At 36.9% G+C, this 15,788-nt stretch overlaps 1 protein-coding gene across 1 annotated transcript; it reads left to right on the top strand.

The window, feature by feature from the left end:
* The first annotated feature begins 4,935 nt into the window (after positions 1-4,935).
* LOC125241631 (60S ribosomal protein L35a) lies at positions 4,936-12,932 on the top strand. Its single transcript, XM_048150194.1, has 4 exons — positions 4,936-5,023; positions 5,260-5,483; positions 5,889-6,119; positions 12,866-12,932. The coding sequence occupies exons 2-4, from the start codon at positions 5,262-5,264 to the stop codon at positions 12,887-12,889; spliced, it is 477 nt and encodes a 158-aa protein (XP_048006151.1). The 5' UTR covers positions 4,936-5,023; positions 5,260-5,261; the 3' UTR covers positions 12,890-12,932.
* The last annotated feature ends 2,856 nt before the right edge of the window (positions 12,933-15,788 follow it).

Genomic DNA, 15,788 nt, shown 5'->3' with positions numbered 1-15,788 from the left:
TATGCACATAATATGAGGACTAGATGTAACAAGCTTTAATGATGAGTAGTATCTTCTTAGTAGTTTGTGATGATGAGAAAGGCATGAGACTACGCCCATTAAGGTGGAATCGAACCGCGTCGAGTCGCATTCAAAATGTATGGGAAGTTGGTATTTCCGGGAATCCGGACACAAAATACTTAAGCCTGGCGTCCACTAAGGCGGAATTGAGCCGCGTTGAATCGAGTTCACATACATGTGAATGCGACTCGATGCGTCGCTATTGCACGCAGTTTCATAAGGAATGCAGCAAGTGAATTAACGAGGCTTAACTTGGCGTGCCTAGTGCAGGCTTAATTCTCCGTTGTGTTGGTTTTTTTGGTAGGTATTGTCCTGGATTGTCCGATTCCTTTTTGTCCAGTTTTCGTTAGTAGTCTTTGTTCAGATTTGAATTGCATAAGTTACATGTGTTACCTGCCTTTTCTAAGTTCGTATGGACCAATATGAACCGTAATCATGCCCAAAGAAAATGATGATTGATGACGAATGAGCCGAAATAAGAAGAAACAACTCATATGTATGATGAAACATATGACTACTGACGAAAGTGACGAATGAAGAACGGTTGTGGAAAGATGGCAATCTAAGACGGTACCAGGGGCGGCTCACTCCGCGATTCTATCGCCGCGCTACAAGTACATGCTGGCGGTCGCGAGTTCGCGGCCTACTCGGGGGTGGCGCGCATTCTCACGGAATGCACGTTCGCACTTTCTATTGTTACTTTACGTCGCGAGATTTTTTTAAGGTTCATATACTAATAATGCTTAGTTAAATCTGTTAAATAGACATTTTGAATAAAATAAATACCATAGGACATTCACACAGATCTACTACTGATTAAGTCCCACGGAAAAGTTCAATAAGGCTTGTGATGTTGGAACTTAAACAAAAATACATAAATACTGTAGACATACCTAGAATGCTGGGAGGAGGGTACGATACCTCAGGACATGCGAGATGCTGATATTATTACGATTTATAAGGAAAAAGGTGACAGAGGTGACTGTAATAATTATAAAAAAATCTCACTATTGAGCATTGCTGGCAAAGCATTCGCCAAGGTAGTTCTGAAGAAGCTGCAAGTCCTTTCAGCTAGAATCTACCCGGAATCCCAGTGCGGATTTAGAGCTTGCAGAGCCACGTCCGATATGATATTCACCCTCCGTCAACTTCAAGAAAAATGTCGCGAACACCGTGTTCTTTTATATATGGCATTCGTGGATCTTAAAAAAGCTTTCGATACGGTCAGCAGAGAGGTCTACGATGTTCTCGTCCGTATTGTGTGTCCACCAACTCTATTGTCATTGATACGTGCGTTCCACGAGAATATGAAAGGTACCGTCATGTTTGATGTTGAGGCATCGGCGGCTTTTGATATGAGGCGCGGTGTAAGTGTAAGACAAGGTTGCGTTCTGGCGCCAACGCTCTTTGGTATTTTCTTTTCGGCACTCCTCATGGCAGCTTTTGATGAATGCGATGTCGGAGTCAATCTGCATACCAGAAAGGATGGGAAGTTATTCAACATTAACCTCCTAAAGTCAACTAGGAAGCGGTATGATGTATTTGTCCGTGAACTGCTGTATGCTGATGACGCTGCACTTGTCGCAAACTCGGAAGAAGAGCTGCAAGAGTTGGTTAACAGATTTGGTCGTGCATGCCGAGCTTTTTCAATGAGCGTGAACGCCAAGAAAACTGTAATAATGGTCCAGGGCACCGATGTACCACTAGCAATCCAGCGATGTACCAGCAGCAAGGTTGATCAAGTAACGCTTCAGTCTGTTGATAATTTTTGTTATCTGGGATCAACCACAACATCAAACTACTGTAACAATAAGGAAATAGATACCCGCATTGGAAAGGCCGCAACAACTTTTGGAAAACTGTCTAAGCGAGTTTGGGCTAATAACAAGCTTACCATTTCCACCAAGGTTCACGTTTACAAAGCCTGCGTCCTTACGCCGTGTCTTGCGAGGGCGACGGTCGCGCGACCGTCACGCGACCGTCGCCGTCGCGTCTCATGCTTCCATATCGATAAGGTTTGATTTCGTATGCGTCGCATCGCCGTCGCGCGACCATCGCGCGACCGTCGCCCGCGCAAGCCACGGCGTTAGTATCCTGCTATACGCATCAAAAACGTGGACCACCTATTCCAAACAAGAGCGTCGCTTAAATGCATTTCACATGCGTTGATTTCGAACAATAATAGGTACTCCTATTGTATAGGTATTTGGATGGATCGGGTTACCAATGAAGCTCTTTCAAGGACACAATGCAACAGCATAACGGCTATGCTGAAACAGAGACGACTTCGTTGGCTGGGACACGTTCACAGAATGGACCCTGACAAATCGCCACGCGAAGTCATGCTCGGACAGATTGCCGAAGCCAAGAAACCGGTTGGGTGACCCTTTCTCCGTTTCAAGGACTCCTGCAAACGTGACATGAATGGCTTCAATATTCCATCTTGTAGCTGGGAGGAACGTGCGGAGATGAGACCGGACTGGCCTCGTAGCTTGAGGGAAGGTATGGTAAAGTATGACGAGCTTTGGCTAGACCAACTCAAGCAAAAGCGTCTCCGTAGAGCTGCTGGACCACCCCAGGAGTCAAGGCACATTTGTGATCGATGCGGCAGAAAATGCCGATCCGCCATTGGCTTGTACAGCCATCATAACCGATGTAGGCTATAGACTGCCTACTCAGAATCCCTACCTCTTACTTAGTCGCTGCAAGTGCTGCTACTATCATATGGAAAGATGCTGTGGCCAATGATGATGACCTAGAAAGTACCCAAGACTTGAATATAATAGTACATACATACATACAATCACGCCTGTGTCCCATGAAGGGGTAGGCAGAGCACATGAAACTACTCAGGTTTCAGTGCCACTCTTGGCAAATAAGGGGTTGAAAGAAAATGAAACTGTGACATTGCAGTGACAGGTTGCCAGCCTCTCGCCTACGCCACAATTTAACCCATATCCCACAGTAGGCTTGTGTCGTTCACGAACTATGAACTGTTAGGAATAAAATCCCATCAATGACCGAAATGAACTGAATCTTACCGTGGTCTGAGAATCGGTCTTTGCTCATTTAGTTCAGTATGGGATCGGCGAGCGCGAGCGGTTGGGATCGAGAACGAATGTGTGACTGCGCCGACCGAGAGCGAGAGCTACTTAGCAGAGCAACAAAAAAAGTCAAGTTTTCATATTAAACTTCGGTTACATACAACCTTTCGGCCCGGAATGTTACTATCTGTGGACTATTCGTATCATTTTGACACTATTCGGTCCCATTCGTTCTGATCTTTTCGACCGCAGTGGTCGCTGGTCTGGCTGAACTAAATGAGCAAAAGACCTAAAAGAGCGAACTAGTTCGTGGGAGCGATTGAACGAGATCGGAGCGCTCCGATCAACGAACGAAACGGCACAAGCCTATCCCACAGTCGCCTTCTACGACACCCACGGGAAGAAAGGGGTGGTGAAATTCTTAACCCATCACACGGGCGGGAATATAATAGTATAACATTTTATTTGAGTATTAATTCGTTTTAATCCACAGGTACACCTTTCGCCGGATGCCGCGCACGTGAGGCTCGTTTCTTTGTAAGAATTTTGTAGGTATTTAAAAAGGTGGCATTTCGTGAACATCAAAGCAGTGGGTCTTCTGTACTTGTACTATTAATTATATATTCTGTGACCTTACTTGACCAACTACTCGTCCTCGAACGTTTGTCAGAACTGTCAGAAGCTTTAGTACTTTACTAGAACTTGGACCAATTTTACAAAAAACATTTTCAGTTATTGCCAGTACAAAATTACTGTTCAGTCAGTATTTTCAGGTATTAATAGTTGTGTTTTAACAAATTTTAAGTATAACCTAATATACGTAACTGTATGCAGGTAAATGATAGTTACGTATTTTGTTAAATTATATGAATTTTTGTTGATATTTGTGCGCGTCGTTTTTTTTGACAGCACCAAACGACAACTGCGAGTAACGAAACACTTAAGATTGCTAGCCTAAAATATTAGAGTAAATAATGGGTAAATAAAATTTATGTAAGTGAAGAATACTTAGGGTTTGCGCCACGGGTGACTTTTTTTTCATTCGATTGGTTATAAAAAAAAAAGAATAGTATGAAAATGCGCACACAAGTTACACGTGTACACAGGTCGAGCAAGTGTTATTTTAAGCGTCAAATTAAGATACAAGAGATTATGACATTTACGCAACCGAAGTACCAACAGGTGCATAGGGTATGAAAATCGCAGTCAACAATATGTACTTGAGCTATACATGGTCAAGCAAATCTTGTCACTGGAAATGGTCTATGAGACGATCAGGCGATAAACCTTCGCCTCTACGTGTTTTGGATTAGCCACCTTTTAAGGCATTGTAGTGTCGTTTTCGTTTCGTCTGCTAAGATAATTTAATGTGTGTGAGTAAACGAGACGACGTTGCCACTTTTTAATTTCTGCTCTTTTCCCAATATGTACCTTTATTCTTTAATTATTATTTTTTATATTACAAAAAATGTGTTATTGTATATACAACTCTTGGCAATAAGGAGCAGAAATGAAAAAGTGGTAGCTATATATACGTGAGTATACTATATAGTCAATATACGTGATAAAACGGGACGACACTGCAATGTTGCCACCTTTTTATTTTAGTACCAAATATAGACGGTCAGTCAAAACTTGGCACTGAAAAAATATTATTTTTATGGGAATGAAACCTTCGCCCCTATATTTTCATTACATTTCATTTTCAGTAAATTATGGCTCAAGGTTTCATGATGAGAATTGGCCGATGAGCCCTACATTATTTAAATTTGACGTTTTTTTGCATGCGGGTTCCGCCTGTTCGTGTTCCTGTTCACTATGTAATGGGGTAATTTTAACGATTACCTGGCCATGTAATAAGTTTGTCTTGGGTAAATCTTGGCAACACCGGCTCTCGTTCTTTCCACAATTGATATCCGGTTAGTGAGCTTATAACTTTTAAGATTTATTTTAGAAATTAAGGTTCGGACCTAAAATATAGCTCCTTTTTGCTAGTAAAACTTTATTGTCGTTGTGTGTTAATAGTAAAACTATTAGATTATCGACTTTGTAAAAGATAATTACGGATTTGATTTCCATTGAATGTCAACATAACCTAGACTTCATTGTGAGCAGCACAGTCAGTTCAGTGATTAACAGTATAAACCTGTTTTAGGAATGGCTGACACGCCGGCACCCGCGCCAAAGGCAAAAGCGCCTAAAACCAAGGCGCCAAAGGAGAAGGCCGCTAAGGCCGCCCCTGCGGCTCCCGCCGAGCCCCCGAAAGCGATCCGTAAAGTGTCGTCCAAACCACGACATGGCAGACTTTACGCCAAAGCTGTGTTCGCTGGCTACAAACGTGGTTTGAGAAACCAACACGAAAACACAGCACTTTTAAAGGTACGTTCGTGTTATTATATTTTAGTTAATAAATTTAGTGATAAAATTAGTGCTGTGCGATGTCTAAACTTGGTTAGAACATGCTGTTATAGGTTAGGAAGTTAATTGATACCCTTACTCTTTCTTTGATGTAATAAATGCCTACCGAGATTTATTTGTCATCATCTAGCATTGCGAGTGTTTGTACATACTCGGTTATATCCCTATTATTGATTTAAGTGATGATTGTAGTAGTTTCATTTCAACTGTAGCTTATTTACCAAGTAGTTTCTAAATGATGCCTTCAGACATTTGAAACCTGAACCAAGCCATGTGGTTTTACTTAAACTGATACACATTCTTGTGATAATGAATCTGTGCATGTTTCGTCCATGACGGTTGACCAAACTTGAACACTGGTTCCAGATTGAAGGTGCACGTGACCGTGTCGACGCTAACTTCTATGCCGGCAAACGTTGCGTGTATGTGTACCGCGCAAAGAAGAGGACGCCTATTGCTGGAGGACCCCGTGGCAAGAAGACCAAGCTGCGTGCCATTTGGGGCAAGGTGACACGCCCCCATGGCAACTCTGGTGGAGTTCGTGCACGCTTCAAGTCCAATCTCCCTGCACATGCTATGGGACATAGAATAAGAGTGGTAAGTAGTACATACACACATACATAAAAATCATGCCTGTACTCCCCTCCCAAGAAGGGGTAGCCAGAGCACTCTTAGGGACACTTGTATCACTGAAAATGGAGGATGAACCCGAGGTTAACCCACCATTTTATATGAAATTTGACAGTTGACAGCCCACTAAGCTTTAGTTATACATTGAATTCTGTTAACTTTAAGGGAAGATTCTTTTGTCCAAATACAATCAATTTCTCTTAGAAAATAGCCTCTTAACTCTTATGGTTATCGAATTATTAAAAAAAATATATTAATTATTGAACATGTGTGTGGCATCCCTTACCACTTCCTAATGTTATTTTTTTTTACATGTGCCGTCAAACACTTGACAATGACTTTAATATTAGGATTAGAGATGGGCCGAATATTCGGTATTCGGCATATTCGGCAAGTTTTTCAATGTTTGTATTCGGCCGAATAATATGGTTGCATTGCCGAATATTTACCAAATAAACAAAGTAAATAACTAATGAAGATCTTACGTATTCCACTGGATATTAAGCTCCTATTTTAGTAGCTTTTTAATGAACTGCTTAAAAGAGAGAAACCTATGTCAAAATATAAATACAATTGTTTTGCAAAAAAGTTCAAAAACTGTAGTTTAAGGGTTGAGAAGAGCTCAGAGTTGTTTTAACTATTACTTATCTACCTACTAAATCATAAGAGCATATGTAGTTTAAGTTTAAGTTATCGCCTGGCGACATCTTCGTGAAACGAAAAAGCCTCAAATAAAGAATGAAAAAAAAAAAGTTTAAGTTATCCTGTAAATGATAAAAACATCCCCTTTAAAAATATGGCGTAACCGAATATTCGTATTCGGCAAAGTCCATATTCGGCCCATCTCTAATTAGGATTAAGGTCCTCTCACACTAATTAATCCATTTAATATGTATGAAAACAAAAAGCGATATACAGGGTGGTTCCTGATGATGAACCTAACTGCGTGTCGAATTTAATGGAAAAAAAAGTGGGGTTAAAATTAAACAAAATCTTAATATTGCAGTGACAGGTTGCAAGCCCACAACACAATTGAACCCAATTGATACGTAATCATGCTGATTAGTTACACAGATTCTTATTCGTAAGGCAAATTTTCTTATTGCTAATAAATATATAAATTGTTCTTCAGGCATTTTTTGTTGTTCAGGCACGATTCACGAAATATACCTAAGTAAAAAAAAACTTATGTAGCAAACAGTCATTGATGGAAATTCTTGAAATTTTTCAGTTATTTACAGCAACAAGAAGTTATATATCTTTTAGTTAATAATATATAACCTGTTTTTTATTTATTTTAATAGAGTTTAAGAAACCAGTGTCTTCTTAACTCTTACTGTTAATTATAGTTGCAATTAAGTGAATTCTTACAATATATTTAAATCAAGTTTTGGGGGAGTGAGAAGACATTCATTTAATATTAATCTGACATATCATGACAATTTTTTAGGGTTCCGTAGTCAACTAGGAACCCTTATAGTTTCGCCATGTCTGTCTGTCCGTCCGTCCGTCCGTCCGTCCGTCCGTCCGTCCGTCCGCGGATAATCTCAGTAACCGTTAGCACTAGAAAGCTGAAATTTGGTACCAATATGTATATCAATCACGCCAACAAAGTGCAAAAATAAAAAATGGAAAAAATGTTTTATTAGGGTACCCCCCTACATGTAAAGTGGGGGCGGATTTTTTTTTTCATTTTAACCCTGACGTGTGATATATTGTTGGATAGGTATTTAAAAATGAATAAGGGTTTACTAAGATCGTTTTTTGATAATATTAATATTTTCGGAAATAATCGCTCCTAAAGGAAAAAAAAGTGCGTCCCCCCCCTCTAACTTTTGAACCATATGTTTAAAAAATATGAAAAAAATCACAAAAGTAGAACTTTATAAAGACTTTCTAGGAAAATTGTTTTGAACTTGATAGGTTTAGTAGTTTTTGAGAAAAATACGGAAAACTACGGAACCCTACACTGAGCGTGGCCCGACACGCTCTTGGCCGGTTTTTTATGTAAATGAAATGTTACACATTTTTGTAAACCTGAGGTGGTTCAGTTTGGGTGCGTATCGATCGATATAACTTTTTTTGATATATTTTTAGTCGTTATAACGATCATTTGATATAATTATTGAATCATATAACAACAAATAATATACTAACAAATTGTATAATTCTTATTTAATATAATGATCATTTTTTCGAATAACATTTATTATAACATACTTTGAGTATAATGCTTATTTCCGATAATAAATAAATTGTATAACACAAATTCTTTCTAAAGCACAGTTAGAATAACAAAAAAATGTACAATAAATTAAATCCATCACTTGTACCAGAAAAGTAAATTAGGTTAGAACTGTGACCCCTACACACAACGCGATGCTACCAGGCCCCAATTTCATATAGGTGACAGGTGCGACAATTGTCACAAAATATTACATATGTAGAATTATTGGTTTCACCACGCTGACAGGTGCGACAATTGTAGAATACAATTGTCACGACTAACCATAGGGATAAATGTATCAAATTATGAATAGTAGTTGACTCAAATGGCAATAAGTAAATTTATTTAATGGATATTTTTATGTTTATTGGCTGACTATAAATATAAATGCCTTTGTTCACTTCGATAAAACTTATTTAAAACTATTCATTACCTAAATCCTCTCCCACCATTATATAATTTTCTTCGGTAACATTATTTATGTGTATCAAGTAGGCATTGGTTATGTGTTAGTATTTTGTTTCAAAAACAATATTGGAGTATGGATATAATAAGAAAGATGACTATCTTAAAATTGATTTCCGACCACAAATTCGTGTTATTTGATAAATTTGATAACAAATTAATATCCGCAATGAAAGTTAATACTTAAATATAAAGGAATAGCTTAACGTTTGATTGAAACGGGTGTATGGCAAAGAAATAGAAATATCTAAGATATATACCTAACTTGGCACTACACTAAGTATTTAATAAGTTTGAATTATTAAGATATATAAAATTTATTTCTTATAAACGTGAATAAAAGAAGAAGAAGTAAAAACATTGACCATTAGGTACTACAATAAAAATATACAAATAACAAATTAAACAAATTAAAACTATTCTAAACTAATAGTTAAAATGCTTAACTAAACTAAAAATATTTGAATTTGGAATTTGGTGTAACTAAATACGAAGGTAACTCGTTCATTTAAAAACGATCAAATTAATTTGAGGGTATTTGTATAAAATAATATTAATGATAGCTATTTAGGTACATAGGTATGTAGTATTTTTTATGATACATAAGTTTAAAAACACAATTTAGTATAATAATATGTATTAACGCAGAGAAATCTCAAAAATATACCTAAGTACTAATAATGTTACGAAGGGGCCAATAGCGTTTACTAACAGCAACACTCTTAACTAATCATCGGTAGGCTTTATGCCCTTGTAATAAGGTACCAACATTGCTGCCGATGGTACAATGATAAAAATAAATTGAGATATCCGTAGTTTGCTACAAATTTAATTTCATATTTACGTAGCATTATTGAAACTTATATCGACGGCGAAGTAACAGGAACTCCTAACTAAGTACGAAAACCTAAGTATATAGGTAGGAATTACTGTCACTATCACTAATAGTGTCACTATACCACTCGCATGGGCAGCCATTTTGAACAACGCGTATGTCAACCATAAATTACTACAATTGTCACACAATTCGACACATCTTAATCCTCCTGTCGAGATTCACCGACAATTCTATAAATATGTCACCTAGAAATAATAATTATTGTTTCACAACATAATTGTAATACATACAATTGTAGCAAAATGCCTGTCATGTTTGTAAGCAATGCTTTAGAAAATATTTTATAAAATTGTAATTTGTCACCTGTCATCGACAATTGTCGCTCGACATATGTCACTGACAATTGTAGCCTTTTTGAAATAGGGGCCAGAAAAATAGGTTAGGTTAGGTTAGAACTGTGACCCTTAAACATATGTACTGCTATCAGAAAAGTAGGTTAGGTTAGAACTGTGATCCCTTCAAAAAAGAATAAAATTAATTCATGAAATGTTTTATACTGTTTGCTAGTTATATTATACTAGTCGTATATCAATAGATAGTTATACCATATAACGGTTATTATAAATAAGTGTTATACGAAATAATGATTATACAAAATAAAAGTAGATATTTTGTGGTTATACCAAATGTTAATTATGTCAAATGAGTAATTATATCCTTTAAATATATACCAAATGTTGTTATATCAAATGTTAGTATACCAAAAAAAGTTATACCAATCATTACACACCCGTTCAGTTTCAGTGTTTATTACACATGCTCACAGCGCATGCACATATCTTATACTTTTAAACGAGCAATTCTTGTATATTTATTTATTTATTTATATATTTATTTACACTGACGATCTCGGAAACCGCTCTAACGATTTCGCAGAAATTTGTTATATGGGGGTTTTTGGGGGTGAAAAATCGGTCTAACTTATCCTTAGGTCCCGGAAAACGCGAATTTTCGAGTTTTCATGCGTTTTTCTTCGCGCGCCATCTCGTGTGCAGTAGTTGTACTGTTAAGACAGAATTCTTTCGGTCGATGTAAGTACTATTTATTGCAAACACTAGATGGCGACACAGGTCAAGGCTAAAACGAATAGAAAAATACACTATTTGAGTTTTTGTGGCGAAATGCGCGCCATCTCGTGTGGAGTAGTTGTGTTGTTAAGGCTGAGAATTCTTTCGCTCGATGTAGGTACTATTCATTTTTGAACTAGATGGCGACACATGTCAAGGATACGAACAGAACCGAGCGAAGCTCGGTTGCCCAGATATTTTAATTACCAGTGATTAGATTAGAGGGAGAAGCGATTTTCCGAATGATCATAAATCGATTGGAAAATTGTATTTACGCGACGTTTTGCACTGAGCATTTGTGCTAGTTTTTGAACAGACAATTGACTGAAGGTCACCTGTTTAGTTTCTTTGAGGAACAAGTGTGTGACAAACTTTTTGACATGTCCCATCAGATACTTGACAGACTTGATACTAATTTTGTATGAAATCAAAGAAAATTTTTTTTATTCGAAAACTCTTTCCAACAGACTGCTGCTTGTAACTTGTAGCTTTCAGTTTTGAATTTCTTGAAGCTACAAGTTGTCTATGTCTAATGTGACAAGTTGGAAAGAGACACTTGTAACTTTCAGTTTTGACTAATTTGCCATAGGAACAACAGGAACCATCCTGTTAATGAACCTAATGATATGTCGAATTTAACGGATAACACAAAAACGTGGTGTAATTAATATTTAATATTATGTAGGACATTCTTACACAGATGTAACGTTTGGTGCAGTGGAACTGCTGATGATGGTCAGAACGGAACTCCTCAAATCTAAGGCACACTTACAGTGACTTTGGTATTTTTATAAGAACAGCATGCACTTACGTCCAGAACAGTGACATTTGGTGCAGTGGAACTGTTGATGAAGATCAGAACGGAACTCTTCAAATCTGAATGGCACGCTTGTAATGACTGGTATTTTTATAAGAACAGCTTGCGTTTACTTTCAGAACAGTGACATTTGGTGTAGTGGAACTTCTGATGATGATCAGAACGGAACTCCTCAATCTGAATGGCACACAAATTCAGAATAGTGACATTTATTTGTTAGAAGATTTGTTCTCTTTGTTATGCTTACATATTGAGTTCAAGTCAAATTGTGTCAAGCTCGATTTCTTATATGTAATCGGATATTGGATTCATGAGGAATTGAGGAAACTCCTCAAACCTTAACGGTATATGAATATTCATTAAATGTGTGTTTTCATCAAATAATCAAAGATTTATTTTAAAAGCAGTTTTAAAAATTACCTACACTTTTCTACATAATCCAACATTCGCAAGTACCTTTCACCGGAACCCCGATTTACCCTTGCCACACCTAATGGAAAGCTTACCTGTTCAAGTTATTTGATACAGGTGCACAACACTAACTGCAGGGATTGCAAAGGCGGATTTACCTTATAAGGAATACCTCTTTATTCAATTAAAATTACAGTGCTTTCAGTCTCCGCGATGATGATAATGAAAAAAGAGGGACAAGGTTTAGGAGTTTTTGTGGAATATTATTGAATGGTCATTTACCATGCCTTGCAAGTTAACAAATAGTTTTAGTTGTATAGAATACTAGCTTGTGCCCGCGGCTTCGCTCGCGTTAGAAATAGACAAAAAGTGGCCTATGTCACTCTCCATCCCTTCAACTATCTTCACTTAAAAAATCACGTCAATTTATCGCTCCGTTTTGCCGTGAAAGACGGACAAACAGACACACACACTTTCCCATTTATATTATTTTATTAGTATGGATTATTATCTTTTAATAGCCTTGAAACAAGCTGTCTTCGTCTGTCTTCAATTTTACCATACATTATAGGGTACTGGCTAGTTTCCTATACTTAAAATAAAATATTTTATGCAGTGCACGAAAAAAAGGACTACATGATTAGAAGAAAAATATGGACAGAAGTTATGTCGAAGAGAAAGATATAAAGTAAATGAATTGACCGTGACGTCACTCCTCAGTATTTCTTAGTAATTTCATATTAGCAAATCGTTTTGTCAGTTCTTAAAAAGAAACTGATTTGACTAGTAGGAAACTGGCCTATTCTAAAAAATATGTTTTTGTTTCAGATGCTGTATCCTTCCAGGATCTAAGAACCTCCTGTTATTGTAAGAGTAATAAAACCCAAAAAAACTATACGGTTTTTTTTTCACAACAGTTCTCTTGTTAAGTGTCCTAATCCTAAACTTCCTAGACCAGACAAACGACAAAATGTTTATGTAAGATTTTTTTTTCTTGCTAATAGATCAATCAAGGTTTTCGATGTCTTGTATAGTTTAGTAAATATCCGCTCTTTAATTTTTTTCTGAGAATTGACAGAGGATAAAATTCCGTATCTTAGAAAGTATTGCGACATAGATTTTTCAAATGAGGTGAAAATTTAAAAGGGTGAAATTTAAATATTTCAGTGTCAAAATATTTACGACAATCTCTAGGGTATGTAAAATTGTAGATAACCAGTCACGTCTGTTTGGAAGATAATTAAAATCGCGAACAATAAAAGTATTTCAGTAATATTAAGTTCTAATTATTTACATTTGATTGAGATAGTAACATTGGGATACTTGCACCCTTGCACCTAACTGTAGATAACAATTTTCATATGATAAGTTTAGTATGTAAACACAAAATTATTATAATTAACCATAAAAATATCGGTCGACCACCAGTACAAATGCAATTTGTCTGATCGAAATATGAGGAAGTTTCGTGGTTCGCTCCTTCGGACTAGATGCACTTTTAAAATCCCGTCAGTCCGATAGTAGCACTACAAGGCTGAGAAGTCCTCATTGTTCGATCGATCGAATCAGCAGAAAAAATAAATCTTAGTCCGATTGATCGAACAAGCAGATCGGACCATGGGGCGTGAGGCACTGGTCCCACCGCGAGCTAGTAAGCTACGAGCTATCGGCTATAAAAACGAACAAAATATAGTCGCTCCCGTGCAAATAAAAGAGACACGGGGATGTTTATAGTTACTCGCCCAGCGGTGAGCTATCAAAATCGCCGTCTCTTTTATTTTCACGGGAGTGCTTATCTTTTGTTCGTTTTTATAGCCAATAGCTCATAGCTTACTAGCTCGCGATGGGATCAGTGCCTGAGGGAGAAAAGCCAGCTTTAATATTGCAGCGTATTGATGCAGTGGTATACTCTTGGCTCGTTGCAATTGTTTTTGTCAAGTTTATAAATTCTCGTTCCGTTCTGCTTTCGTCACCCATCATTCTTCCTTGGGTGTACTATATCAACTTTGATAATCTTTGTTGTTTGTCTATTTCTTATTCCGGCTCATTTCGGTATTCGTCAACTTCTTACTTGGGCATGTTCGATGTTAGTCTATGTTGTTATTAGATTTAGCCTATTTAGAAATGTATATTTTTCTTTGTTGGACTCGTTCTCTATTCGCCTCATTCGTTATTAGACTATTTAGGTTTTTGTTTTGTTTTAGGCAACTTGAAATGCATAGCATATGTTTATTTATTAAGAAAACGGAGTTAAATGTACACAATTTTGTTTAAAAACTAACTTAAGTATATGGTAAACATGCATTTACCTCCACAGCAGTTCTCACCGAGACATACATTGATACATTCGAGTTTACGAATAATAATAAGTAAATAAGTTGTTTCTGACCATGTTGTCTTTATTTTCCACTTTGATAATGATTAGGTTTTTATGTTAGATAGGATACAGCTAAAAATAGTACTTGTAATAATAGTAACTTTTCAAGTTTCAAGTATAAGGCAGATTTACATAATGGTTCCTTTTGTTTATTGACATTTACATAACAATATCTTTTTTTAATAGTTAAAATGCAGCACAAGCAGAAGTTTTGCTATGAGTAAATTGAAATATTATAATAAGTAAATAAGTTGTTTCTGACCATGTTGTCTTTATTTTCCACTTCTTTGATAATGATTAGGTATTTATGTTAGATAGGATAGGATACCTACAGCTAAAAATAGTACTTGTAATAATAGTAACTTTTCAAGTATAAAGCAGATTTACATAATGGTTCCTTTCTTTATCGACATTACATAACAATATCTTTTTTAATAGTTAAAATAAATGCAGCACAAGCAGAAGTTTTGCTATAATGTTAAAAAATGCCTATGAGTAAATTGGAATATTATGAAGTTTCAATAAATAAGCAATAGTTCAAGTCTCGATATATACCTACCTGGGTGCACATATGAGAGATATAGCATTATTCTGTTATTTGGGTTATTAGGCGACGTGGCCGCGGCGGCATTCCGGCTCCACCAGGCCGGAACCGGCTGCGCTTGGGCAACGCATCGCTGCATCATAAGGGTGGCTACGCTCACGGAACCACCTGTTATGTTTTTTTGATAGGATCTTTCCTATTATATATTTTAGCGCTTGGGGTGGTAGTTGACGATGAAATAGATTTACATACAGGGTTGGGCAGAATAACTGTCTTAGTTAAAAAGTGGTATAAAATTTTAAAAACACGATAATGTGAAAAGTAGTGCTATGATTTATATCTGTTATGGACCAAGTGATAAATCGGGCACTATACATAATGCCCGGGCATTATGAATAATGCCCATTGTGAGTGGGCAGTTTGATAATAACTATTCAAATAATTAAATTGCCCGGGCATTATACATAATGCCCATCCTCTGTTGGGCAAAGTAATAATAACACATCGAATAGCTGAATTTTGCCCGGGCATTATACATAATGCCCATCCTCTGTTGGGCAAAGTAATAATAACACATCGAATAGCTGAATTTTGCCCGGTCATTATACATAATGCCCATCCTCTGTTGGGCAAAGTAATAATACCACACCGAATAGCTGAATTTTGCCCGGGCATTATACATAATGCCCATCCTCTGTTGGGCAAAGTGATAATAACATACCGAATAGCTGAATTTTGCCCGGGCATTATACATAGTGCCCATCCTCTGTTGGGCAAAGTAATAATAACACACCAAATAATTGAATTTTGCCTAAGAATAGAGATTTTTT

The sequence above is a fragment of the Leguminivora glycinivorella genome, chromosome Z (assembly GCF_023078275.1).
Source record: "Leguminivora glycinivorella isolate SPB_JAAS2020 chromosome Z, LegGlyc_1.1, whole genome shotgun sequence".
In the NCBI taxonomy this organism is placed as follows: domain Eukaryota; kingdom Metazoa; phylum Arthropoda; class Insecta; order Lepidoptera; family Tortricidae; genus Leguminivora; species Leguminivora glycinivorella.
The sequence above is the reverse complement of the archived record's forward strand: the minus strand, read 5'-3'. Positions and strand labels throughout refer to the sequence as shown.

Coding starts and splice junctions, on each gene's coding strand:
- LOC125241631 (XM_048150194.1), top strand. CDS start 5,262: ATGGCTGACACGCCGGCACCCGCGCCAAAGGCAAAAGCGCCTAAAACC. Junction 5,484..5,888: donor AAAACACAGCACTTTTAAAG/GTACGTTCGTGT, acceptor CACTGGTTCCAG/ATTGAAGGTGCACGTGACCG. Junction 6,120..12,865: donor TGGGACATAGAATAAGAGTG/GTAAGTAGTACA, acceptor TTTTTGTTTCAG/ATGCTGTATCCTTCCAGGAT.